The following is a 26,379-nucleotide window of genomic DNA, read 5'->3' as shown; positions in this document are numbered from 1 at the left end:
GATCCCACTCAATACAGGGGACCTGGTCCTCGCTAGAAAGGGATCACGGTTCAAATGTAAAAGAACTATGGGCAGAGGAGAAAGCCGTGAAACATTTCCTTCCCTTACTTCGGGGCCGCCACACCCGGGTCATGACGGACAATCAGGCAGTAGTAGCCTACATCAATCACCAGGGGGGAACGAGATCTCGGGGCCTCATGCAAATATCAGATCTACTCTTCCAGCTAGCAGAACATCTGTTATCCATCACAGCACTGCACATAAAGGGGGCAGAAAATATACAGGCAGACTTCCTGAGTTGCAGGCATCTGAGACAAGGGGAATGGTCCCTAAACCCCCAAGTCTTCCAACAAATAGTTCAGGCCTGGGGCAAACCAGAAATAGACCTGTTCGCTACCGCACACAACCGGAAGGTCAGGAAGTTCTGCTCACTAAACCCAAGGGAAAACCCCTTTGCAGTAGATGCCCTACAAATACCCTGGAAGTTCATCCTGGCCTATGCATTTCCCCCGATAACAATGATCCCAGTGGTGGTCAGGAAAATCAGGGAGGATCGAGCGAGAATAATTCTTATAGCTTCATTTTGGCCGAGAAGGCCTTGGTTCTCCCTTCTGAGGCTCATGTCAGTGACAGATCCATGGATACTACCGGAGATTCCAGACCTGCTCTCCCAGGGACCAGTGGTCCACTCTCAGGTGAAGGGCTTCCATCTAGCAGCCTGGAATTTGAGAGGGTGCTACTGAGTCGCCAGGGATTCTCTCCAGGGTTAGTCTCCACCCTGTTGAAAAGTAGGAAACCTATAACATCCCAAATCTACGGTAGAACGTGGAAAATGTTCCTAGACTTCCTGGGGGAACCCTTGGGGGATGTAGTGCCAATGGGACCTATCCTAGAGTTCTGACAGTCGGGGCTACAACTGGGGTTAGCCACTAACACAAAGTTCAAGTCTCAGCTTTGGGGGCCCTATATAACTGCAACTTAGCAGCCAATAGGTGGGTGTCCCGATTCATAAAGTCCTGTGGCAGGTCAAGGCCGGTCATTATCCCAAAGATACCACCCTGGGACCTCAACCTAGTCTTAGAGGCCTTAACCAAAGACCCCTTTGAACCACTACTAGAACTGTCACAAAAGCTACTTACACTTAAAACTGTCTTACTGGTAGCCTTAACATCAGCCCGAAGAGTCAGCGACCTTCAAGCTCTGTCTATATGTCCTCCATATACACAGATCTTGGATGACCGAGTGGTTCTAAGACCAGACCCGGCCTATCTCCCCAAGGTAGTCCAAAAGTTTTATAGGACTCAGGAGATCTCCTTGCCATCATTCTGTAGCAATCCTAGAAACCCTGGGGAGCAAAAGTTCCATACATTAGATGTAAGAAGAGCCATAGTACAATATATGTCAGTAACTAGTCAGTGGAGGAAAGATCAGTCCCTTTTTGTAGCCTTTCAGGGTAGTAGAAAAGGGCACGGGGTAGCTAAGAGTACCATTGCCAGATGGATCAGGGAGGCCATTATGTTATCCTACTCCGCAAGTGGCGCTCCGGTTCCAGAAGGCATCAAGGCTCACTCCACCAGAGCCGTGGCTACCTCCTGGGCAGAGAAGGCTGAGGTATCTATTGAACAAATTTGTAAAGCCGCTACTTGGTCCTCACCTTCCACCTTTTTTAAGCACTACCGACTTGATCTGTCTTCCTCTACTGACCTAACCTTTGGTAGAAGGGTGCTGCAAGCGGTGGTCCTTCCCTAAGGTGTCTTATTCTACAAAAGTCTCTCATGTGTGCCATCATGGGAGATGGGAAAACACCAAGGTTACTTACCGGTAGCCGGTTTTGCCGGAGCCCATGACGGCACCTGTATATTTCCCCCCCCTTTTCACTCCTTTGGTGTGCACTATAGTTTGGGTGTTTTTTTAGTTAGATATAATGTGGTGATAGTTTTACCATGTGTACTAACCCGGGGGGTCTCTCATGCTCTGTAAACCAACTGAAGCGAGGGAGAGGTACCGCCCTTTTATCTTCAGTAGGGTTCCTGTCCTGACTGGGCGGATCCCCTCTCTCATGTGTGCCGTCATGGGCTCCAGGAAAAACCGGCTACCGGTAAGTAACCTTGGTGTTTTTTTTTTTATTGAAAGCGACGCCGGCAACCCGGGGGCAGAATGTGAGACACTGGGGCAGAATGTGAGACATGAGGGCAGAATGGACATAGGGGCTGGGGCAGAATGTGAGACAAGGCCAGAAGACATGGGGGCTGGGGCAGAATGTGAGACACTGGGGCAGAATGTGAGACACGGGGCAGAATGGACATGGGGCAGAATGCTTGACGTGGGCTGGGGGAGAATATAAGACATGGGGCAGAATTTGAGACACGGGGCAGAATGTGAGACACGGGGCAGAAAATGACAGTGAAACACAGGAGGGGGCAGAATGTGACAGTGAGACACATGAGTGGGCAGGATGGGAGAGACATGGTGCAGGATCATGGGGCAGGATGGATACAATGTAGACAGATGGGGCAGGATCGGGAGATCATATTGGGCAGGATGAGAGAACATATGGCTGGAGCCAGGAATGAGACACATTGGGGGCCAGGATGGGGGATATTATTACCATAGGGGGTAATTAAGGGATACTATTACTGCAGTAATGTATTTATTTTATTTTTTTGAGGATACGGTTTTAAATGGGGGGAGGTCCTGTTACTATGCAGAGTGACACTGTCGCTTTTTTTATTCATCTGGTGTAGTGTAGAAGTTGGGAAAAAATTAAGTAATGTGTTCTGCAAGTGGAGCTTTAGATAACTGTGTAATTTCCTGCAGAGACAAGCCCTGGCTGGATGACGTAATGGCGGTCTGTGCTGGATGAAAGATGAAAAGCAAAGATGAAGGACTTCACCTAGAGAAGTCACTGGTGAGTCAGTGTGTTACCTGTACACTGACACTATACACTATATACAGAGGTCCTGTGTATAATGTCACCGGTGATCACTGTATTACTGTCATGGTCATGCGTGGCTGGACACACTGCCTCCAGCAGGGCGGATTTAGATGACACACATGACCCTGGATACACCGCCTCCAACTGGCGAATTTCGGTAATACACGTATATCTGGAAACCCCGCCTCCAGTAAGGCGAATTTAAACAATAAAGGGGAAAACCTGGGTAACAATAACAACAGGGGCCCTGCAATTGCGAACGAGGAAGTGGAGACCTCCTGCACTCCCCTGAGTCAGTGTCTACACTCCTAACGTTCCCTAGGCCGGTTCCTCACCGGGCGCCGATCAGGAACCTAAAAACCCTGACTCGCCCTGCACCTAAACCCTCACTAGGGAAATGGTCGGTGCGGAAACTAATCCCACCACTGCACTAAACACACATAAGGAGAAGTGACAAAACAGGGGAACACCACTTAGCTTTGCTCTGTTGCTTACACTCCCAGCAACAGAGCCCACCACCTGCGTGCATCTTTTCCTCCGACCGGATCCAACACCATAGTGCAGCCTTGGAGCAAACAGATCCAACACCTGTGTGCAGCTGTCCAGAAACAGAGTTCAGCATATGAGTTCAGCTTTCCAGCAACAGAGTCCAGCATCCTGAGTACAGCTCTACATCATAGCTGCCACTCCACTAAGCCAGACTCAGACTGGGCTGCCCGGGACTTTCGTTCAGCTCCATCCTTCACTCAGGCTTGCTTGCAACTGAGGAACTATCACCAACAGTGATTGACACACCTGACACTCTTTTATAGAGCAATCACACCTGTTACATAATCACGTGCACAAACTAAGGTAACCAGAGTGCAATGACCCTAATGGCCACCGGGGGGAAAACTACAACTGAAACCACCACAGTGCAATGACCCTAATAGCCACCAGGGGCAAAACCACCTTTGGCACACAGCCAAAGGAAAAAAAAGGTTACTTTGTGCATTTAATCTGTTAGATCCAACCTGGATCATGACAATTACCTGTACATTGACACTATATACAGAGCTCCTGTATATAATGTCACTGGTGATCACTGGATTACCTGTACACAGACACTGCATACTAAGTACAGATCTCCTTTGTATAATGGCACATATGGTGATAGTATTATGTTTTTTTATTAATGATCAGTATTGTAGTATTCAGTCACCAAGTGGTGGTAATATGTGGTCTGGGCATGGTGTGGCTGTATTTGTCCCTTGTATGTGCTATTATTCCGTCACTGTGGTGGTATTATGTGGTCTGGCCATGGTGTGGCTGTATTTGTTCCTTGTATGTGGTATTATTGGTCACCATGTGGTGGTAATATGGTGTCTGGTCATGGTGCGGTGGTATTTGTACTCAAACAAAAAAGTTCCAGCAACAAACATCCAAATCAGATTGTTGAATAGACGTTAAAACTTCATCTTTATTGCAATGCCTTTAAAAACATACTGTTAAAATTGTAAATCCAGGGGATTACGTGTTTCGAACAAAAATGTTCTTAGTCATAGGCATGTATGTGATCAGTACAAAAAGCAGAGTAAAATAGAAAAGGAGGAAGGAAATGAAGTGAGCAATTAATCATGCAAATAAGACAATTATACTAATGACACAGAGAAAAAAAAACAAAAACACACGTTCATAATGTCATCCAGGAAGGATGGGAAATCTTGAAAAATGAAATTCTCAAAGCAAAATTGTTAACAATTCCGAAAAGAGTGAAGAATAGGAAGCATTTAAGGAAACCAGGATGGATGAACACAGAACTTAAGCACATGCTAAAAAGGAAGAAAAAAATGTTTATAAAATGGAAAGAGGGAGGCATATCTAAAGAAGAATATAATGCTGTCTGCAGAACCAACAGGGCACAAATCAGATTAGCTAAAGCTGACAATGAATTGAGGTTTGCAAGAGATGTCAAAAGCAATAATAAAGGATTTTGGGGATATGTCAAAAGTAAAAGAAAAGTCAAAGATGCTATAGGATTTTTACAGGATGAAAATGATGAAGTGGTAAATCAGGATGTTGAGAAGGCCAAACTTTTAAATTCCTATTTTGCATCTGTTTTCTCTCAGAAAGGAAATGTAACATCAACTGTTCTTCACTGTCCTATTAAGGGAATAGAAGAATCCAGGATATATATATATATAAACAGAAAGATAGTGAGGAAACACTTAGCTAAACTAAATGAATTCAAGTCTCCAGGTCCAGAAGAATTACACCCCAGAGTACTGAAGGAGATAGCAGAATAAATTTTTGAACCCCTCTCCATAATCTTTGAAAATTCTTGGAGAACAGGAGAAGTCCCAGAAGACTGGAGAAGAGCAAATGTTCCTATCTTCAAAAAGGGGAAGAAGGTGGACCCAGGCAACTATAGGCTGGTGAGTCTGACTTCTATACCAGGAAAGATCTTTGAACAAATTATTAAACAACATGTATGTCAGTACCTGGATAAGAATGAAGTGATTAAACAGAGTCAGCATGGGTTTGTAACTAATAAGTCATGTCAGACTAACTTAATTTCCTTCTATGACGGAATCACTGATTGGGTGGATCAAGGAAATGCTGTATAGTATATCTTGACTTCAGCAAAGCATTTGACAAAGTATCTCATACAATCCTTATTGAAAAAATGACTAAGTATGGAATGGACAAGGCAACTGTTAGGTGGATTCATAACTGGCTTAGTGATCGGACCCAAAGAGTGGTCGTAAATGGCTGCACATCCAGTTGGAAGAATGTCTCAAGTGGGGTACCACAGGGCTCTGTCCTGGGCCCTGTATTGTTCAACATCTTTATCAACGATTTAGATGAAGGAATTGAGGGTAAACTGATCAAATTTGCTGATGACACAAAGTTAGGAGGGATAGCTAATACTAGAGAAGAGAGAGAGAGGATTCAGAAAGATATAAATAAATAAACTGGAGCAGTGGGCAGCAACTAACAGAATGGTTTTTAACAGGGAAAAATGCAAAGTACTACATCTGGGCAATAAAAATGAAAAAAGCATATACAGAATGGGAGGAATAGGGCTAAGCAACAGCCCATGTGAAAAAGACTTGGGTATATTAATAGATCACAGACTGAATATGAGTCAGCAGTGTGATGCAGCAGCAAAAAAGGCAAATGCAATTCTAGGATGTATTAACAGAAGCATACAGTCTAGATCACGTGGAGTCATTATTTCCCTCTACTCCTCTTTGGTCAGAACTCATCTGGAATACTGTGTCCAGTTTTGGGCACCACATTTTAAAAAAGACATCAACAAACTGGAGCAAGTTCAGAAAAGAGCGACCAGAATGGTGACCGGTCTGCAAACCCTGTCTTATGAGGAAAGGTTGCAGGATTTGGGAATGTTTAGTTTGCAAAAGAGAAGACTGAGAGGAGACTTAATAGCTGTCTACAAATATCTAAAGGGCTGTCACATTGTAGAAGGATCAACTTTATTCTCATTTGCACAAGGAAAGACTAGAAGCAATGGGATGAAACTGAATGGGAGGAGACACAGATTAGATAATAGAAAAAACTTTTTGACAGAGTGATCAATGAGTGGAACAAGCTGCCACGAGAGGTGGTGAGTTCTCCTTCAATGGAAGTCTTCAAAGAGAGGCTGGACAGACATCTGACTGGGATGATTTAGCGAATCCTGCTTTGAGCAGGGGGTTGGACCACATGGCCCAGGAGGTCCCTTCCAACTCTACGATTCTATGAGTGTGCAAACATGAATTCAATAATAATACATAATATCCGTTCTCTTATTCAATCCAGAAGGGACTCTGCAATTAAACTTAAAAATAAATTGCGCTTCTTTGAAATGCAATACTTTGTCTCTATCACCGCCTCGATCACTGGAAAGAACTTCCTCTAATGCACGAACATGAAAAACAACCTTTATGGACAGACGAAAAATGATAAGAATCTCCTGATAAACTTCTTGTCCTGACATTTGTAGCCTCATATATGTGTTCCGCAATTCTCGTCCTGAGAGGTCGCGTGGAGCATCCCACATATTGAAGATTGCGCTGTGTGCACGTGATAACATAAACCACATAGGTTGTGCTGCCATTGATAAACGTGCGGATCTTCTGTGTATGGAGCAGCCGTGGCTCTGATTTCATGTGAAGTATCCATATACCGACATAAGCCGCTCTGGCGTTTACCGCACTTGTGTGACCCAGACACAGATAACCAGTTGTGTTTTGCTTTGACCTTCTGTCTTGCTGTGTGGTCAGAAGGAGATATCACGTTGCCGATAGTAGTACCTCTCCTGGATACAAAATGTACTCCTTTTTCTAGCAGCTTTTTCAAGCGGTCATCAGCATGTAACACAGGAAGGGATTTTTTAATCACATCAATTACTTGGTAAAAATTATCGCTATATGTGGTTGTAAAGGGTAAATTAGGCAGATTTTTTCGTGCAGTTTTTTCTGCTGTAAATATTCTGCCCTACTTCTACCATCCGCCTTAATCTTTGCCTTTTCTTGCACCTTTTCTTTTCTTGTTGAATAGCCACGGTTTTTAAATCTGCGGTCAATAACAGCGCACACCTTCAAAAACCCCTCTCTGTGAGTACAGCATCCTTTATCTCGGATATATTCTCCTGTCGGAACTCTTTGCCTGAACACCTATGCGAATGGATTGATGAAAGACTTCACCCTTTGACGCGATGCTCCCCTAGGTTTGTTCAGGATTCTAAACATGTATTAAATATCTTGAATGCTTTGGAATGGACGGCCAATAATAGCTGGCTTACCTGTGATGTAAATGCATTATATTCTGCAATTCCACACACTTTGGCTCTGTGTGAGTCGCATTTATATGGAAAAATATTCCAACTATAGTAAGAGCCGGCAAGATTTCATATTGGATGCTACTTGGTTTTTGGTGAAAAATAATTATTTCAAATTTTCAGACCGGCTCTTTCTACAACAGCAGGGCTGCTGTATGGGAGTGAAATTCTCCCCCTCTATTGCTCTCCTTTTCATGAATTGGTGGGAGGACAACTCTATCTATACAGAACTGAATCCATTCCAATCTTCTCTGTATTGTTATATGAGATATATACACTCACTGGCCACTTTATTAGGTACACCATGCTAGTAAGGGGTTGGACCCCCTTTTGCCTTCAGAACTGCCTCAATTCTTCGTGGCAGAGATTCAACAAGGTGCTGGAAGCATTCCTCAGAGATTTTGGACCATATTGACATGATGGCATCACACAGTTGGCGCAGATTTGTCGGCTGCACATCCCTGATGCGAATCTCCCGTTCCACCACATCCCAAAGATGCTCTATTGGATTGAGATCTGGTGACTGAGGAGGCCATTTGAGTACAGTGAACTCATTGTCATGTTCAAGAAACCAATCTGAGATGATTCGAGCTTTATGACATGGCGCATTATCCTGCTGAAAGTAGCCATCAGATGTTGGGTACATTGTGGTCATAAAGGGATGGACATGGTCAGCAACAATACTCAGGTAGGCTGTGGCGTTGCAACGATGCTCAATTGGTACCAAGGGGCCCAAAGAGTGCCAAGAAAAAATTCCCCACACCATGACACCACCACCACCAGCCTGAACCGTTGATACAAGGCAGGATGGATCCATGCTTTCATGTTGTTTACGCCAAATTCTGACCCTTCCATCCGAATGTCGCAGCAGAAATCGAGACTCATCAGACCAGGCAACGTTTTTCCAATCTTCTACTGTCCAATTTCGATGAGCTTGTGCAAATTGTAGCCTCAGATTCCTGTTCTTAGCTGAGAGGAGTGGTACCCAGTGTGGTCTTCTGCTGCTGTAGCCCATCTGCCTCAAAGTTCGACGCACTGTGCGTTCAGAGATGCTCTTCTGCCTACCTTGGTTGTAACGGGTGGCAATTTGAGTCACTGTTGCCTTTCTATCAGCTCGAACCAGTCTGCCCATTCTCCTCTGACCTCTGGCATCAACAAGGCATTTCCGGCCACAGAACTGCCGCTCACTGGATTTTTTTTCTTTTTCGGACCATTCTCTGTAAACCCTAGAGATGGTTGTGCGTGAAAATCCCAGTAGATCAGCAGTTTCTGAAATACTCAGACCAGCCCTTCTGGCACCAACAATCATGCCACGTTCAAAGGCACTCAAATCACCTTTCTTCCCCATACTGATGCTCGGTTTGAACTGCAGGAGATTGTCTTGACCATGTCTACATGCCTAAATGCACTGAGTTGCCGCCATGTGATTGGCTGATTAGAAATTAAGTCTTAACACACAGTTGGACAGGTGTACCTAATAAAGTGGCCAGTGAGTGTAGATGATGGCTTAATAATATGGTCTGTTTCTGATGAGTCAGTGTTAGGCGTCAGATTCCGGCAGCTGCACAGCAGGAATCGAGAGCCACACATCCAGCAGTCTCCCATTCCTTTCCAGCCGCTCAGGGACCTGCATAGCAATCTCGGCAATCCAGGCGCCCTGCCCAGACCAGCTCTCTGGGTGTGGATGTTGCTGCCACCTCTGGTCTAGCAATGGTGTCGCAATCTGCTGTGCAGGGAACCACTCCAGAGGCTAAGTCCTCTCACCGCACTACTGGGCATGCCCGCGAGACGATCTCCCAGTGGAGATCGGGGGTCACGTGCTCAGGTCCTTCCTCTGATCTGATTGGCCCTTCTCAGAGGGCTGGAAGGTCCCGGAAGCGCATGGCTATAAAAAGCTCACATGGCGGCTCGGCCATGCGCTAGTATAGACTATACTCGCTAGGTGTGATTGGTGACGGATGTATGATTCTGGTGATTGACTCATTTGAAACCCCCTTCCCTTGGTTATTACGAATGTGGTTAGGGTGTTAGTTATAGTCAGCGCCAGCCAGTGGCAAATCATATGCCACAGTCCGTACTACACCGCTACACTAGCATCCTACGGTGTGTCGCCTCACGGCACTGTCGTACAGCTGCGGTAGTTACCGTCGCGCTGCACCTGCAGCACTTACCGGCGTCCGCGGCAGCGACGCCGCACTCACGGTAGGTCAGGACGGACACTGACCTCTGTCTGGGGACGTGTCCTGTGACCACATATCGTGAGTGCAAGTCTGCCGAGCCCTGTGAAGCCAACAGGCTCGGCGTTTATGCCTTATTTGCACTGTAGCAACCCTGTGAGTTCAACAGAGTCCACTCTGCGCTTCTCGGTTGACGTTAAACCTGCGCGCAGTATATCACCATATACCGTGTCCGCTATTACTCAGCAGCGGTTATTACATCTACCGCACGGTGGACACCGGGTGGCGAATGCACTTCCTATTATTTATATTTAGTGCATTCCGCCGTCCCTAACATTATACTAACGCCAGGGTCTGGCTAGTAATGGCGGACCTGCAGCAGCTGCAGCGGTACATTCGGCAGCTGGAGAGCAGGTTGGCGGCTATCGAGAGCGTCACCTCAGCTGCGAATGCTATGGCAGTCGCTGATGCTGTCTCAAGCGTGCCCGCACTCGCACCCCTGCCGACAATATCTCGCCTCCCACTCCCCGACAAGTTTTCGGGTGACAGCGGCACCTGTAGGGGATTCGTGAGTCAGTGCTCAATCCAGCTTGAGTTACTGGCTGCACGGTTCCCTACAGAGCGGGGCTAAGGTGGGGTTTATTGTGTCTCTTTTATCTGGCAGGGCATTACAGTAGAGTGTGCTACGCCATTGTGGGAGCATGGTGATCCCGTGGTTCAGGGCGCTGCTCAGTTCCTCACGGCACTGAAGCAGGTATTTATGGTACCACGGATCATGCACTACACCTCTCTCCAACTATTGGCCTTAACACAGGGGTCTCTTTCGGTCAGCCATTATGCCATGCGTTTTTTCCCAAACCGGTATTCCAGGGCACCCTAGATAGCAGGGACTCCACCTGGGAGGTAGAGGTTATCATGGATTCCGGGGCAGAGCGGAACTTTATGTCCTCGACCTTTTCCCAGAAACACGCTATCCCACTGGTGTTACTGCCCCAACCTCTGACCATCAGGGTGGTTAATGGTGCGACTTTACCTTCTCAGGTGACCCACCAGACAGTCCCACTCGGGCTCTCTATCTCACCCTCTCATCGTGAGATTCTGTCCCTGCACATTTTGCCTGATGGCATCGACCAGGTGCTTCTCTGAGTTCCCTGGCTTCGTTGCCATTCCCCTCATATTGATTGGGCTTGGGGGAATATACTGGGTTGGAGCAAGGACTGTGAGGGAAGGTGCCTGAGGGGCAGTGTCCAGCTAGCTTCCACTGTAGTGCCTGCGGATCTCTCTGCGCTCCCTAAACCTTACCACCAGTACGCGGACGTCTTCTCTTAAAAATCTGCGGAGACGCTCCCGCCGCACCGTCCTTACGATTGCCCGATAGACCTTTTGCTAGGCACGGAACCTCCTAAAGGCTGTGTGTATCCACTATCACTCCATGAGACAGAGGCTATGTCTCAATATATCCGGAAGAACCTGGCTAGAGGTTTTATCAGAAAGTCGGTGTCGCCGGCTGGTGCAGGGTTCTTCTTCGTACAGAAGAGCGGAGAGTTACGTCCCTGCATTGACTACAGAGGTCTCAACGCCATAACCGTCAAGAATAAATACCCTCTTCCGTTGATCTCTGAACTGTTTGACAGGTTGCGAGTGGCCCGGATCTTTATGAAATTAGATCTATGGGGGGGGGGCGTACAACCTGATCCGCATTCGCGAAGGAGACGAGTGGAAGACAGCCTTTAATACCAGGGATGGCCACTACGAATATCTAGTCATGCCTTTCGGCCTTTGTAATGCGCCTGCTGTCTTCTAGGATTTCGTCAACGACGTCTTCCGCGATATGCTCTCGACCTCGGATGTGGTCTATCTAGATGACATTCTCATCTTCTCGCCAGATTTGACCACCCACCGGAGAGACGTCTGCAGGGTCTTCGACCATCTGCGGGCGAACTCTCTTTTCACCAAGCCAGAGAAGTGCCAGTTTGAGCAGGAGTCCTTGCCATTCCTGGGCTACATCATCTCGGCCCAGGGGTTGGCTATGGATCCGGCCAAACTGCAAACGGTAATGGACTGGCAGGAACCCCACTCTCTCAAAGCGGTGCAGCGCTTCTTAGGGTTCGTCAACTATTACCGCCAGTTCATACCTCACTTCTCCACACTGGTAGATCCTTTGGTTGCTCTCACAAAGAAAGGAGCTAACCCGAACGCTTGGTCTGAACAGGTCTCCTAGGCCTTTTCGTCTCTAAAATCACATTTTGCTGGCGCTCCCATCCTACACCGTCCAGATGTGAATAAACCGTTTATCTTGGAGGTAGATGCCTCTTCCATTGGTGCACCTAAGGAGGAGGACTGTGATTGGACATCAGGAGTCTTTGAATGAATTTAAGGCAGCCGACTCCCTATTTTTTTTGCTGGTGATTTCTCCTGCCTGTGGCTTCTGGTTTCCAGTTAGGTTCCTGCCTTCTCAAAGCTAAGTTTGCTCTGCTGTTGTTCATATGAGTTTTGGTCTGGTTACTTAGTCTTGTGTTCAGCCAGCCCCGACTGGAGCTGTGTTGAATTCCCATTTTTGTCTCTGATTATTTCAGTTTGTTTTTGTCCCTGATCAGTTGATCTCTTTTGCTCTGTCTTCAGAATATACCTGAGTGCTGATATAGGGATTTCAGGGCTTTTTCCTATCAGACGTGTTGGACATCTTTTTGGCAGGGTTTTTTCGGATTGCAGACAGCAGCTTTCCTTTCCTATCCTTTCTAGTTAGTGTGGGCCCCACCGTTTGCTCAGCCTATCTTTCTATCTGTGTTTTCATCTTGTTTCACCGACAATACATGTTGGGGGGCTGTCTATTGCTTTGGGGCAGCTTAGATTTTCCCTTTTTTTTTCCTTTAAGCTTATTTAGTTCTCCGGCCGTGACGAGGCGTCTAGGACTACCGTAGGCACGCTCCACGGCTACTGCTAGTTGTTGTGGATAAGATCAGGGGTCTGCAATCTGCTAGTTACCAACCTCTCCGGTTTTCTGGGCTTAGCTTGCTTTTTGTTTTTCCTCCTCGGTGACTCATTCATAACACCCGGACATGGGAGCCAGTGGAGAACATCCACGCTCCGCTTCTGATTGCAGCCTTTCAGCGTAGTGAGGCCCTAGGAGTGGGAGTCATGTTAGGCGTCGGATTCCGGCAGCTGCACAGCAGGAATCTAGAGCCACACATCCAGCGGTCTCCCATTCCTTTCCGGCCGCTCAGGGACCTGCACAGAAATCTCGGTGATCCAGGCGCCCTGCCCAGACCAGCTCTCTGGGTCTAGATGTTGCTGCCACCTCTGGTCCAGCAATGGTGTCGCAATCTGCTGTGCAGGGAACCACTCCAGAGGCTAAGTCCTCTCACCGCACTACTGGGCATGTCCGCGAGACGATCTCCCAGTGGAGATCGGGGGTCACGTGCTCAGGTCCTTCCTCTGATCTGATTGGCCCTTCTCAGAGGGCTGGAAGGTCCCGGAAGCGCATGGCTATAAAAAGCTCGCATGGCGGCTCGGCCATGCGCTAGTATAGACTATACTCGCTAGGTGTGATTGGTGAAGGATGTATGATTCTGGTGATTGACTCATTTGAAACCTCCTTCCCTTGGTTATTACGAATGTGGTTAGGGTGTTAGTTATAGTCAGCGCCAGCCAGTGGCAAGTCATACGCCACAGTCTGTACTACACCGCTACACTAGCGTCCTACGGTGTGTCGCCTCACGGCACTGTCGTACAGCGGCGGTAGTTACCGTCGCGCTGCACCTGCAGCACTTATCGGCGTCCGCGGTAGCGACGCCGCACTCACGGTAGGTCAGGACGGACACTGACCTCTGTCTGGGGACGTGTCCTGTGACCACATATCGTGAGTGCAAGTCTGCCGAGCCCTGTGAAGCCAACAGGCTCAGCGTTTATTCCTTATTTGCACTGTAGCGACCCAGTGAGTTCAACAGAGTCCGCTCTGCGCTTCTCGGGTGACGTTAAACCCGCGCGCAGTATATCGCCATATACCGTGTCCGCTATTACTCAGCAGCGGTTATTACATCTACCGCACAGTGGACCCCGGGCGGTGAACGCACTTCCTATTATTTATATTTAGTGCGTTCCGCCGTCCCTAACAGTCAGTTTATGATTTTGTCCAATACATTAATAATAACCCATTTAATATTTCTTTCACCTTCCAACATGAAAAAAGTCAATTCCATATCTGGACATTAATCTAAAAGGGTCAATCATAACTGGCAAAACTGATTGATCTTTATTTCGCAAACCCACCGCTGGGAACTCTGTATTGCCTGCTAATAGCTGCCATCCCAGGCATGTTGGGAATAATGTTCCGACAGGAGAATATATCCGAGATAAAAGATGCTGTACTAACAGGATTTTTTGATGGAGCGTGCTGTTATTGACCGCAGACTTAAAAACCGTGGCTATTCAACTAATGTACTAGAAAAGGCAAAGATTAAGGCTGATGATAGAAGTAGGGCAGAACATTTACAGCAGAAAAAAACTGCATGAAAAAATCTGCCTAATTTACCCTTTACAACCTCATATAGCGATAATTTTTACCAAGTAATTGATGTGATTAAAAAATCCCTTCCTGTGTTACATGCTGATGACCGCTTGAAAAAGCTGCTGCTAGAAAAAGGAGTACATTTTGTATCCAGGAGAGGTACTACTATCGGCAACGTGATATCTCCTTCTGACCACACAGCAAGACAGAAGGTCAAAGCAAAACACAACTGGTTATCTGTGTCTGGGTCACACAAGTGCGGTAAACGCCAGAGCGGCTTATGTCGGTATATGGATACTTCACATGAAATCAGAGCCACGGCTGCTCCATATACACAGAAGATCCGCACGTTTATCAATGGCAGCACAACCTATGTGGTTTATGTTATCACGTGCACACAGCGCAATCTTCAATATGTGGGATGCTCCACGCGACCTCTCAGGACGAGAATTGCGGAACATATATATGAGGCTACAAATGTCAGGACAAGAAGTTTATCAGGAGCTTCTTAGCATTTTTCGTCTGTCCATAAAGGTTGTTTAGATTTTTTTCATGTTCGTGCATTAGAGGAAGTTCTTACCAGTGATCGAGGCGGTGACAGAGACAAAGCATTGCATTTCAAGAAGCGCAATTTATTTTTAAGTTTAATTGCAGAGTCCCTCCTGGATTGAATAAGAGAACGGATATTATGCATTATTACTGAATTCATGTTTGCACACTCATGACATTATGAACTTTTTTTTTTTTCCCTCTGTCATTAGTATAATTGCCAGGTATTAAGGGAGTTGAGTAATGTGATAGACAGGCCTCTATTCCTTATATTTAAAGACTCTATAAAAACAGGGTCTGTTCCTTTTGATTGGCGGCAAGCAAATGTGGTACCAATATTCAAAAAGGGGTGTAAAAGGGAACCTGGAAGCTATAGGCCGGTAAGCTTAACAACTGCTTTTTGAAGGGTTTCTAAGGGATACCATTATGGAATATCTCAATGTTAATAAATGTTTAACTCCATATCAACATGGATTTATGAAGGATCGCTCCTGTCAAACTAACCTGATCAGCTCCTATGAGGATGTAAGCTCTCAAATGGACCAAGGAGAATCATTGGATGTCATTTATCTCGACTTCTCTAAAGCATTTGACACTGTCCCACATAAAAGATTGGTAAGTAAGATGAGAAAGCTTGGGCTAGGGGAAAATGTGTGTAGATGGGTAGGTAGCTGGCTTAGTGATAGAAAACAAAGAGTGGTTATTAATGGTAAAAAGAGAAGGAAGATCCGGCACTGGAGACTTGATAAAATCCACGATGAGTTTTATTCACATAATTTCATGATAAAACCATAAAGGGGAAAACAGACCCCCCACGCCTGACGCGTTTCGAACCTTACACCAGGTTCTTCCTCAGAGACATGGTTATTAATGGTGCATACTCAGATTGGGCCAGGGTTACTAGTGGGGTACCACAGGGTTCTGTATTGGGCCCCCTACTATTTAATATCTTTATTAATGATCTAGTGGATGGCTTACACAGTAAAATATCAGTATTTGCAGATGATACAAAACTAGGTAAGGTAGTTAACACAAAGGAGGCCATTTTGCAACTACAGACAGATTTGAGTAAATTGGAGAATTGGGCTGAAAAATGGCAAATGAGGTTTAACACAGATAAGTGTAAGGTTATGCACATGGGAAGGAGAAACAGATGCTACAATTACTTACTAAATGGGAAACTGCTGGGGAAATCAGACATGGAAAAAGACTTAGGCATCTTAGTCAATAAGAAGCTACATTGGAGTGCCCAGTGTCAGGCAGCTGCCACCAAAGCAAATAGGGTCATAGGATGCATTAGAAGAGGTCTGGGGACATGAGATGAAAACATAATTCTCCCTCTGCACAAATCACTCGTCAGACCACACTTGGAGAACTGTGTGCAATTTTGGACGCCGGTGCTCAAGAAAGACATTACTGAACTTGAAAGGGTTCAAAGGCTGGCTACTAAAATGATAAATGGAGTTGTGTGATGGTGTGATATGCTATATGGATATCATTTTGTGTATATTGCTATTTCACTGATTTACATAGTGTTAATCTTGACGCCTTGTATGTCTGCAGCCTGACTTTTATCTATGACTCTTGATGACCCCCTGTAGTGTCATAATCCCCCAGGCACCTTTTGTCAAATCTGGGAGGCCTGAAAACCGCCCCCAACCTGTTTGACTCTCCCTGGACATAATGAGGGGGTTGGGGAGGATAGGGGCTGGGCAAGTCAGTTGCTGTGTGCAGAGCATGGTGTGAAGACAGGACTTCGGAGAGAAAGAAGAATATATGGAACATGTTATCACTGTCAGCTGGATTTTGGACTCTCATCTCCCTGGACATGTTATACTGTTACTGAACTGCATTCAGATTCTGGACTATCTATCCTTTGTGGGGTGGACTGAATATGGACCTTTCATATTTTTGCCTAAATAAATGTCTTGGAATTGTTCACTCTCCTCTTGCTCTGTTGAGTGTGATACCAGAGAAGGACTCCGTGACAACTGGTGGCAGCGGTGGGATCAGAGCAGAAGGAATGGAGGACAACGGCCCATCAACATCTGGAACCAGCACCGCAGAGTACAAGAGCTGGACTGCGGTGAACCTACAAACAAAGGCCCGTGAATTGGGAGTCAGCTACAAGGGACTCTCCAAGGAGCAGCTGACTGAGGCTTTGGAAGGAGTTCGCCTGCAAGATGACGCTGAGAAAGGATCCCCACAGCAAACGGAGGAAAGACTGCAGCCGGAGGTAAATATCCAAAAAAGTCAGTGGGTTGTGTGGTACGAGGAGGAGTTGGCATTGCTGGGAGAAGAGGCTACCATAGAAGATAAGAGGAAGGCCATTCATAGAGCTCAAGAGAGGGCATTGCTGGAGAGGCAGCTCGCTGTGGAAGCAGCTAGAAGCTCCAGACAGACTGTAACCCCAGCACCCACCATGAGTGAACTCCCCAGAGTGTCCCGTAAAGACTTCAAGCCGTTTAATGAGGCTTCAGGTGACATTGAGGGCTTCTTCCAAGACTTTGAGCATCAGTGTCGATTAATGGAAGTCCCGGAAAGGGAGCGAGTCCGACATCTGGTGGGGCTCTTAGAGGGTGGAGCTGCTGCAGCCTATAGAGCTATGGACCCTCGTTGGAACTGTGAGTATGCGGAGATTAAACAGACTATTTTAGAACATTATGCTATCACCCCAGACTCATATAGGGCCAAGTTCCGAGACCTCCCATGCACCACGGGGGGATCGTTTAGGATGTATGCACATAAGATGTCCGAGGCATGTCAGAGATGGCTGGAAGCAGAAAACGCCTTTACTGTGGAAGATGTTATACAGGCGTTCCTTATAGAACAATTTCTTGCCAAGTGCCCCGCGAACGTACAGGAATGGGTCCGGGAGCGCACGCCGTGTACCGTGGATAAAGCTGCAGTCCTGGCTGATGAAGCCCTTACTATCTGACCGCAATGGAGGAGGCTTCTGGACAATGAACCACGGCCTGCTCCCGTGCCCAGTCCCCCTCAGATTATATCTGCCCTTCCACCTAGTCGCAAGCCGCTGACTATCACGCCTCCCAATCCTGGGCCCCAACAGTTCCGACCACGACCTGGGGGTATCACAGAGAGGAGATGTTATGTGTGTGGGCAAGCTGGACATTTGCAGTTTGGATGTCCCTCAAGGATTCGGAGGGAGCCCCACCTCGTCCAGTGCATCTGGTGCACTCCATCCCGCCTGAGAAAGAGCTACCACCATCCCCACCAGAGTGGACCACCGACCACGGCACCATAGATACTCCTCCTTGAGTGTATGGACTTCGGCCTCTGTCCTTTGGCTACCCAGAGCAACGGCAACGCCACCTGCAGGATGTCTTAATTGATGGATACAAAGTGTCAGGATTTAGAGACACGGGGGCATTTCTGACTATCACTGACACCCGTGTGGTTCGACCTGAGGCAATTCACCAGGGTGCAGGAATTCCCATTGTCTTGGCGGGGGGTGTCCGCAAATATATACAGCGAGCTTTGGTGCGTTTGGATTATGGTTTTGGAAAAAAACTGTGCTGGATTGGAGTTATGGGAGGACTTCCTGCAGATATCCTCCTTGGGAACGACATTGGGGAGTTACAGTGTCATTTTGTGGGAGCAGTCACCCGACTACATGCCCTTAAAGCACCACAACATCCGGACCCCACTGAGGAGCAATCTGTTTGGCCAGAAGGTCCGTGGGCCTCTCACTCTTCTGAAAGAACAATTGGAGGGAGATATCACAGACATTGGAATGCCCATCATTCTCTACGTTCTAGAGTTCAGAGATCGTCTCGCCCAGCTAGTGGCTAATGATCAACAGCAAATGGCCCAGTCCAGTCAAGAAACCTGGTATGACCGTAACGCCAGGACCCAGGAATTTATGGAAGGACATCAAGTGCTTCTAATTATTGCAACCCATGCCACTGTACAAGGAACTATAAACGATTGAGCAATGTGGACTATAGTGAGCAGGCCAGAGGTCTGTGTAGACCTCATAGCATGCTCACTTATTATGAGGGGGGAGAGGTTGTGATGGTGTGATATGCTATATGGATATCATTTTGTGTATATTGCTATTTCACTGATTTGCATAGTGTTAATCTTGATGCCTTGTATGTCTGCAGCCTGACTTTTATCTATGACTCTTGATGCCCCCTGTAGTGTCATAATCCCCCAGGCACCTTTTTGTCAAGTCTGGGAGGCCTGAAAACTGCCCCCAACCTGTTTGACTCTCCCTGGACATAATGAGGGGCTGGGGAGGATAGGGGCTGGGCAAGTCAGTTGCTGTGTGCAGAGCATGGTGTGAAGACAGGACTTCGGAGAGAAAGAAGAATATATGGAACATGTTATCACTGTCAGCTGGATTTTGGACTCTCATCTCCCTGAACATGTTATACTGTTACTGAACTGCATTCAGATTCTGGACTATCTATCCTTTGTGGGGTGGACTGAATATGGACCTTTCATATTTTTGCCTAAATAAATGTCTTGGAATTGTTCACTCTCCTCTTGCTCTGTTGATTGTGTGATACCAGAGAAGGACCCCGTGACAAGTTGGTTCACTACAATACCCAGTAAGGTTATCAAAATTAGGTCTATTTACTCTAGAAAAGAGAAGACTTAGGGGAGACCTAATATATATATGTACAAGTATATCAGAGGGCAATACAGAGATCTCTCCAATGAACTGTTTGTACCAAGGACTGTGACAAGAACAAGGGGGCATTCTCTTCATTTGGAGGAAAGACAATTTCTGCACCAGCATAGAAGAGTTCTTTACGGTAAGAGCAGTGAGGCTCTGGAATTCTCTTCCTGAGGAAGTGGTGATGGCCAACTCACTGAATGAATTTAAGAAAGGAATGGATGCTTTTCTTGTGAATAACAGTATAGAAGGTTACGAATAACATAATATTATAGGTAGATGGTTGACCCAGCTTAGGAGTCAGGAAGGAATTTTTTTCCCTATGGAGAAAATTGGCTTCTACTCTGTGGGTTTTTTGCCTTCCCCAGGATCAACAATGCAGAACAGCTGCACTAAAAATAGGCTGAACTAGATGGACATAAGGTCTTCCTTCAGCCTTCAAAACTATGCTACTATATTACATGATTAATTGCTCACTTCATTTCCTTTTCCTTCCTCCTTTTCTGTTTTACTCTGCTTTTTGTACTGATCACAGACATGGCTATGACCAAGAACATTTTTGCTCGGAAGCGTAATCCCCTGGATTTCCAATTTTAACAGCATGTTTTTAAAGGCATTGCAATAAAGATGAAGTTTTAACTTCTATTCAACAATCTGATTTGGATGTTGCTGGAACTTTTTTGTTTGATTACCACAGCCCCTTTTTCCGAGCACCATCCTGAAGTCCACACCCAAAGCCACAGAAATTCATCTAATGGTGAGCTGAATACTTTTTTTTTTTCCTTCTATATTGATATGCAGTGGTATTTGTCCCTTTTGGATGTGATATTATTGGTCATTTGTAGAATTGAAAAATAAAAAAATACCTACATTTTATTGGATATTTTAACCAGTGTTAAATAGGTTAGAGTAGAGTAGTGCCTGGCCAAAAGAGTCTACCTTGTTGTGGTGGCAGATTTAAAAAATCTTGTGGGCAAAACAATAGCTGCTGGCTATGTGTGTGATCTGGAGATGGGAACTGTTAATGTGTGATTGGTGAGAAGTGGAGTTTTTCCAAGAGAGAGCGGTGGGGCCGTGGACAGTTCGAGGGGTGGAGGGCGGGAGTGGAGTGGAGCCTGGGCAGAGTCTCAAGCAGGCCCCGAACATTTTGCCAGTATGGGACCCCAAAATTCCTAGTGGCAGCCCTGTTTGTGGACACAATGTATTGGGAGCACTGTTCGTGGTCACCTGGCAGCTTAAAAGATGTCCACCATGAACATGCTTGGCACTATCTTTTCTGCTTTCCATATCCCAAGAATTGCCTTGCTCATCGCACTTTTAACACCCTTACATGGAATCTGGACTTACACAGGGCCCCTTAGGGTTGAACCTTGGTGTTACCTTCTAACCTGTAGTGATAGATAGCAAGAAGAATACTCATGTAGCTGAGTCAGAATCAGAAGGACAGGAACAGAATCAGAAGACACAAGAGTAGTCAGTAAACGGGCCATGGTCACAACAGGAAACAAATACACAAGCCGCGAGCTGAGCACAGAGGACTGAACCAGAGAAGAACAACGCTGTATCTGGCAGATTCCGGCAATATGCTTTGAGCTTTAGTAGGGTGTGGTACTTTTCAATGGGCTGAAGTAGGGAGCAGATTACTCCAGCTGGACAGCAGGAACAGATCCCAGATGAGATTGGACACACCATATGCAGAAGCCCTAATATAACTAAATTACAGAAAACCAGAACAGTCAAAATACTTAGGAGTAGTGAATATTTTTTCTCCACAGCCACTTTCCAGAAATTAACATGCAGTGGATGTTGCAGAGTGAAAATTACACATTTGCCATTTTATTACTCCACATATAGTTTCCAGATTGTGCTCCAGGAGACGCACACCATAAATTAAGTGGATTCTTCTCATTATAGTATTGCTAAATACAGGGATCCTAAATGTTGTATGAGCACACTGCAAGGCTCAGAAGTGAGAGCGGATTTTGCAGGATTGGTTTATGGAAACCTTATTGCTTTTCAACAGTCTTTGAGCCACTAAAAGTGTGAGAACCTTTGTTTTTCTATTGACAGATGATGGACCTGAGTGGGAAATTTTTTGTGAGATGAGAATTGGTATTATTTTCGCCTAATTAACATTGGTTTCTTTTTATTCAATATTTGGGAGGCAGAATGAAGAAACAGTTGAACAACACGCACTACTGGTTCATCCTATAAGGTTTTCTATTACACTGTGAACTGTCATTGTGTTGGTAAATAATTAAATTTTTTTACTTAGCTTGCCATTTTTATGGATAGTTTAAGTAGAAATGTTCAAAAATATAAAATTCAAGGATATTTTATTAAAAAGAAAATAATTGTTTTTGTCTTAGCAGATGACTGTACCAGGAGATCGGAGGGACAGCTGATATCTTCAATTTTTAAATCTGATGCTCTTGAGATCCTACAAGATACAACTGAAGTGATTGCTGTTACTCCAGATATACCATCATCCATTCACAGCAAAGATCTGTCATCTGACCCTATGAAACAGGTCCCATCTTCTAACTCATTACCGAGTACTAAGGAAATTCAAAGTCACAAAAGAGACATTAAAAAACAAATTGCTCCTAAAGCAAAGAAATCATTTTCATGTTCAGAATGTGGGAAATGTTTTACACAGAAATCATATTTTATTACCCACCAGAGAATTCACACAGGGGAGAAGCCTTTTTCCTGTTCAAAATGTGGGAAATATTTTAACCATAAATCGATTCTTTATAGACACCAGATAATTCACACAGGGGAGAAACCTTTTTCATGTTCAGAATGTGGGAAATGTTTTAACCATAAAGGTCATCTTGATAACCACTGGAGAACTCACACAGTGGAGAAGCTTTTTTCATGTTCAGACTGTGGGAACTGTTTTAACCAGAAACGAGATTTGGTTAAGCACCAGAGAATTCACACAGGGGAGAAGCCTTTTTCCTGTTCAGAATGTGGGAAATATTTTAACCAGAAATCGATGCTTTATAGACACCAGATAATTCACACAGGGGAGAAACCTTTTTCATGTTCAGAATGTGGGAAATGTTTTAAATGGAAAATAAGTCTTGATAGCCATTTGAGAACTCATACAGGGGAGAAGCCTTTTTCCTGTTCAGAATGTGGGAAATGTTTTAACCTGAAATCGGTTCTTGTTAAACACCAGAGAATTCACACAGGAGAGAAGCCTTTTTCCTGTTCAGAATGTGGGAAATGTTTTAACCGGAAACAGGTTCTTGATAGCCACTGGAGAACTCATACAGGGGAGAAGCCTTTTTCCTGTTCAGAATGTGGGAAATGTTTTAAGCAAAAAGGTCATCTTGATAACCACTGGAGAACTCACACAGGAGAGAAGCGTTTTTCCTGTTCAGAATGTGGGAAATGTTTTACCTGGAAAGCGCTTCTTGATAGCCACGGGAGAACTCATACAGGGGAGAAGCCTTTTTCCTGTTCAGAATGTTGGAAATGTTTTAACCGGAAAGCGCTTCTTGATAGCCACTGGAGAACTCACACAGGGGAGAAGCCTTTTTCCTGTTTAGAATGTGGGAAATGTTTTAACCGGAAAGCACATCTTGTTAGACATCAGAGCGGTCACACAAAGGAGAAGCTTTTTTTCATTTTCTTAATGTGGGAAATATTTTACTTGGAAATCAACTGTTAATAAACATCAGAGCTGTCACATGGAGAAAAGCCTTTTTATGATCAAATTGGATTGTCTTAAAGGGGTTGTCTATTGTCATTCCTCATGTTTCCTGACAAAAGGATAAAGCTTAAACTTTATTAATTCCAAATGCAAAACTGTTCCAATAATTCACCCCCTGAAGGTTAGTCAGAAAGTGACTAATAGAAAAAACATATACCCCACGTTTCAGTATATAGGGTGAGGTGATGTATATACACTCACTCTCCAAGCCTCTCATTTCTACGGGTTTCATCATCCTCACCAAAGGCAACTCATTAAGAGACTATTTAATACTGACCTATATGCAAGTGAGACTAGACAAAAAAAACACGTATCATGTTATCAAAAACAGTCAGAAAACTAGCCTTATATAGCAGATGTCAGACTTTAAACTATATACTTTGTAAGTTTATAAGCCATTCCAGTGGCGGTCAATCAGGAATAGAAAGTATGTGAAAATACAGAATAATTATTGTGTTTTTTCTCCTATAGGGACTGCCCTAGTTTGGTATTGTAAGAGCAGTCAATTAGTAGTACGGACAAATTGTCCTAGACTAAACTCAGTTTTCAGACGGCCCAATATATACCACTCAGGGAAAACTTACCTGCTCCAAAGATCATTAGCAGCTTTTAACTAATGGCCATGCTGCGGTCTGTCAGGGAGTTAGTGCAATATCATTATAAAGGCTAGGGATATGTGAAATCATAATGTCTGGGAGACAGGGCCAGTTTTAGGCAAAGTGGGCCCTTGGTAGGGATGAGCGAGCAGAGTCGTGGGTGTTCGGTACTCGGCGAGTAATGAAGTACTCGCGGTACTCGGTACATAGCGAGTATTTCACTACTCGCCTCGCACTATTCGGATGTCCCACCCAACATTTGCCAATCACAGTAATTCCGCACCCTTCTTGCTTGTGGGCGGCATTACTGTGATTGGCTGGCCGCCCAGCGTCATACATGACTCATAGCCTGGCTCTATCTAGGCCCTGCTGCCGCCATTTTCTGCACATTGCATGGAGAATACAGCTAGTAAACCCACAAAAAGCCTCAGTTTTTTGTGCAAGAAAATGTATAAATATTTTTATTATTATAAAATCACATAAAAGTGCAAAACCAGTGAGTATATATAAGGTGGAAGACTGAGCAGCATAGCCACTTGACACAATCCAATTACAACCAAACACTGCATGGTTTTTGTGTTTTTGAACTTGTTTTTGTGTGGTTTATAAAAAGAGTAATTTTTGACTGATGGGCATTGTTGTGAACTCATGTGGCTTTTTGCAGGTTTGCTTGTATTAAGGAGTTGCCCGATTACATATTTTCTGAATTTAATGTGATGATCAATTAAAGGTATGAAACCTGGTGCTAGAATACAGCTAGTGTAGGGAGTGTGAGCAGCTGCTAGGGAGAGTTGTGTTTGTTTGTGCAAATCCAGAAATCCTCTGTAAAACCCAAAAGCTCTTTTCAGAGGTAAAGTAGAAGGTCAGGGACTGAGTAGTGATAGTTTTCCCAGCTATTTTTGGGGTCGCATTTACCCCTGCAGGACAGTTTTTTTGTGCTGTTTCAATGCTGTGTTCACAGTGAATAGGACGCACAATACTGCACAACTGACACGCAGCCAGCACCGCTGTCTTGTGTGCTTACTGGGATGCGTAATCTCGCCTTAAACCTCAGGGCAATTTTTTAGTGGCCGCACCGCTGTCTTGTGTGGTGATTGGGGTGTGTAATCTCGCCTTGAACCTCAGGGCAATATTTTTGTGCTGTTGTGGTGCTGTTTGTAAAACACAAAGCAGTACTAGGCTGTAGTGCTACCTTCCACAAAGTACTAACTGCTCCTTGTTCCCCAATATCTGCATGTGAACATCTGCAACTATGGCAGAAAAATCACAAAATCCTACAAAGGCTGTTGTGAAGGGACAGGGACGTGGATGTGGGGGTTGTCATTTGTGCCCAACAAGGCACAGAGTCTGGGAGATCTGTTAAGGATATGAAATCAATATTTAGTTGTGGAGATATCCAATATATATAAATGCATAGATGCTATATTTGAGTCATGGTCCCTTTAAGTATATACTGAAAATTAGATCTTAAAAGCTATTTCTGCTAACACGTTATGATTCAGTAATTCTTGGTGTATTGTTTGCTACGCTTGCCAATAACTTGACCTGTAATGGATATTTGCATAACCAGCTTGCAGCTGCTAAGAACAAATAACGAAAGTTCTAGGCATTATCTTGTGACCAAAAGCCATTGTTCCTGTACCGATAAGCCATGAGGCAATAACTTGGCAAGCACCTTGCTTTTTCTCTTTAACCCCTTTCTGACATGCGACGTACTATCCCGTCCACGGTACCTGGGCCCGTATGACCGGGGACGGGATAGTACGTCTACCACGATCAGCAGCGCCCACGTGGTGAGCGCCGCTGATCGCGGCCGGGTGTCAGCTGATTATCACAGCTGACACCCGGCACAATGTGTCAGGGGTGGTCATGGACGGCCCCCGACACGTTAACCCCTTGCACACCGCGATCAAACATAATCGCGGTGTACCGGGAGTTAAAGGGAAGCATCGGCAGGGAGGGGGCTCCCTCCGTGCTTCCCTGAGCCCCCCACGGCAGCGCAATGTGCAGCGCTGCTGTGGGGGCTCCTTTCCTGCACGCCCCCGAATCCAAGATGGCGACGGGGGCCTGCAGGAAGCTGGCTTCCTCAGTGCCTGCAAAGCGCAGGCAAGAGGAAGTCTTATTCAATGCCTGTGACAGATTGCTGATCTGTCACAGTGATCTGTGATGTGACAGATCAGCGATCTGTCACAGGACAGTGATGTCCCACCTGGGACTATTTAATAAAGTAAAAAAAAAAATAAAAAAAAGTGTAAAAATATTTAAAAAAAAAAAAAAAAAAAAAAAATCGCCAAATAAATTAGAAAAAAAAAAAAATATTCCCCCAATAAATCAATTTTTTGGAAATAAAAAAAAACAAAACAATAAAAGTACACATATTAGGTATTGCCGCGTCCGTAACGACCCGCCCTATAAAACTGTCCC

At 45.3% G+C, this 26,379-nt stretch overlaps 2 protein-coding genes across 6 annotated transcripts in view; both read left to right on the top strand.

The window, feature by feature from the left end:
* LOC141094238 (uncharacterized) overlaps window positions 1–23,668 on the top strand; it is a 172,400-nt gene extending 148,732 nt beyond the window's left edge. The window contains exon 7 of the mRNA XM_073580051.1: window positions 22,008–23,668. Coding sequence (XP_073436152.1) covers window positions 22,008–23,317 — 1,310 coding nt within the window. The 3' untranslated portion in view covers window positions 23,318–23,668. The remainder of the gene's footprint in view (window positions 1–22,007) is intronic.
* The window catches only part of LOC141094189 (uncharacterized), a 402,263-nt gene that overhangs the window by 161,567 nt on the left and 214,317 nt on the right, over window positions 1–26,379 (top strand). The window lies entirely within an intron of this gene.

This window comes from Dendrobates tinctorius, unplaced genomic scaffold, assembly GCF_039654945.1.
Source record: "Dendrobates tinctorius isolate UK_male_01 unplaced genomic scaffold, ASM3965494v1 ptg000063l, whole genome shotgun sequence".
Taxonomy (NCBI): Eukaryota; Metazoa; Chordata; class Amphibia; order Anura; family Dendrobatidae; genus Dendrobates; species Dendrobates tinctorius.
The sequence above is the reverse complement of the archived record's forward strand: the minus strand, read 5'-3'. Positions and strand labels throughout refer to the sequence as shown.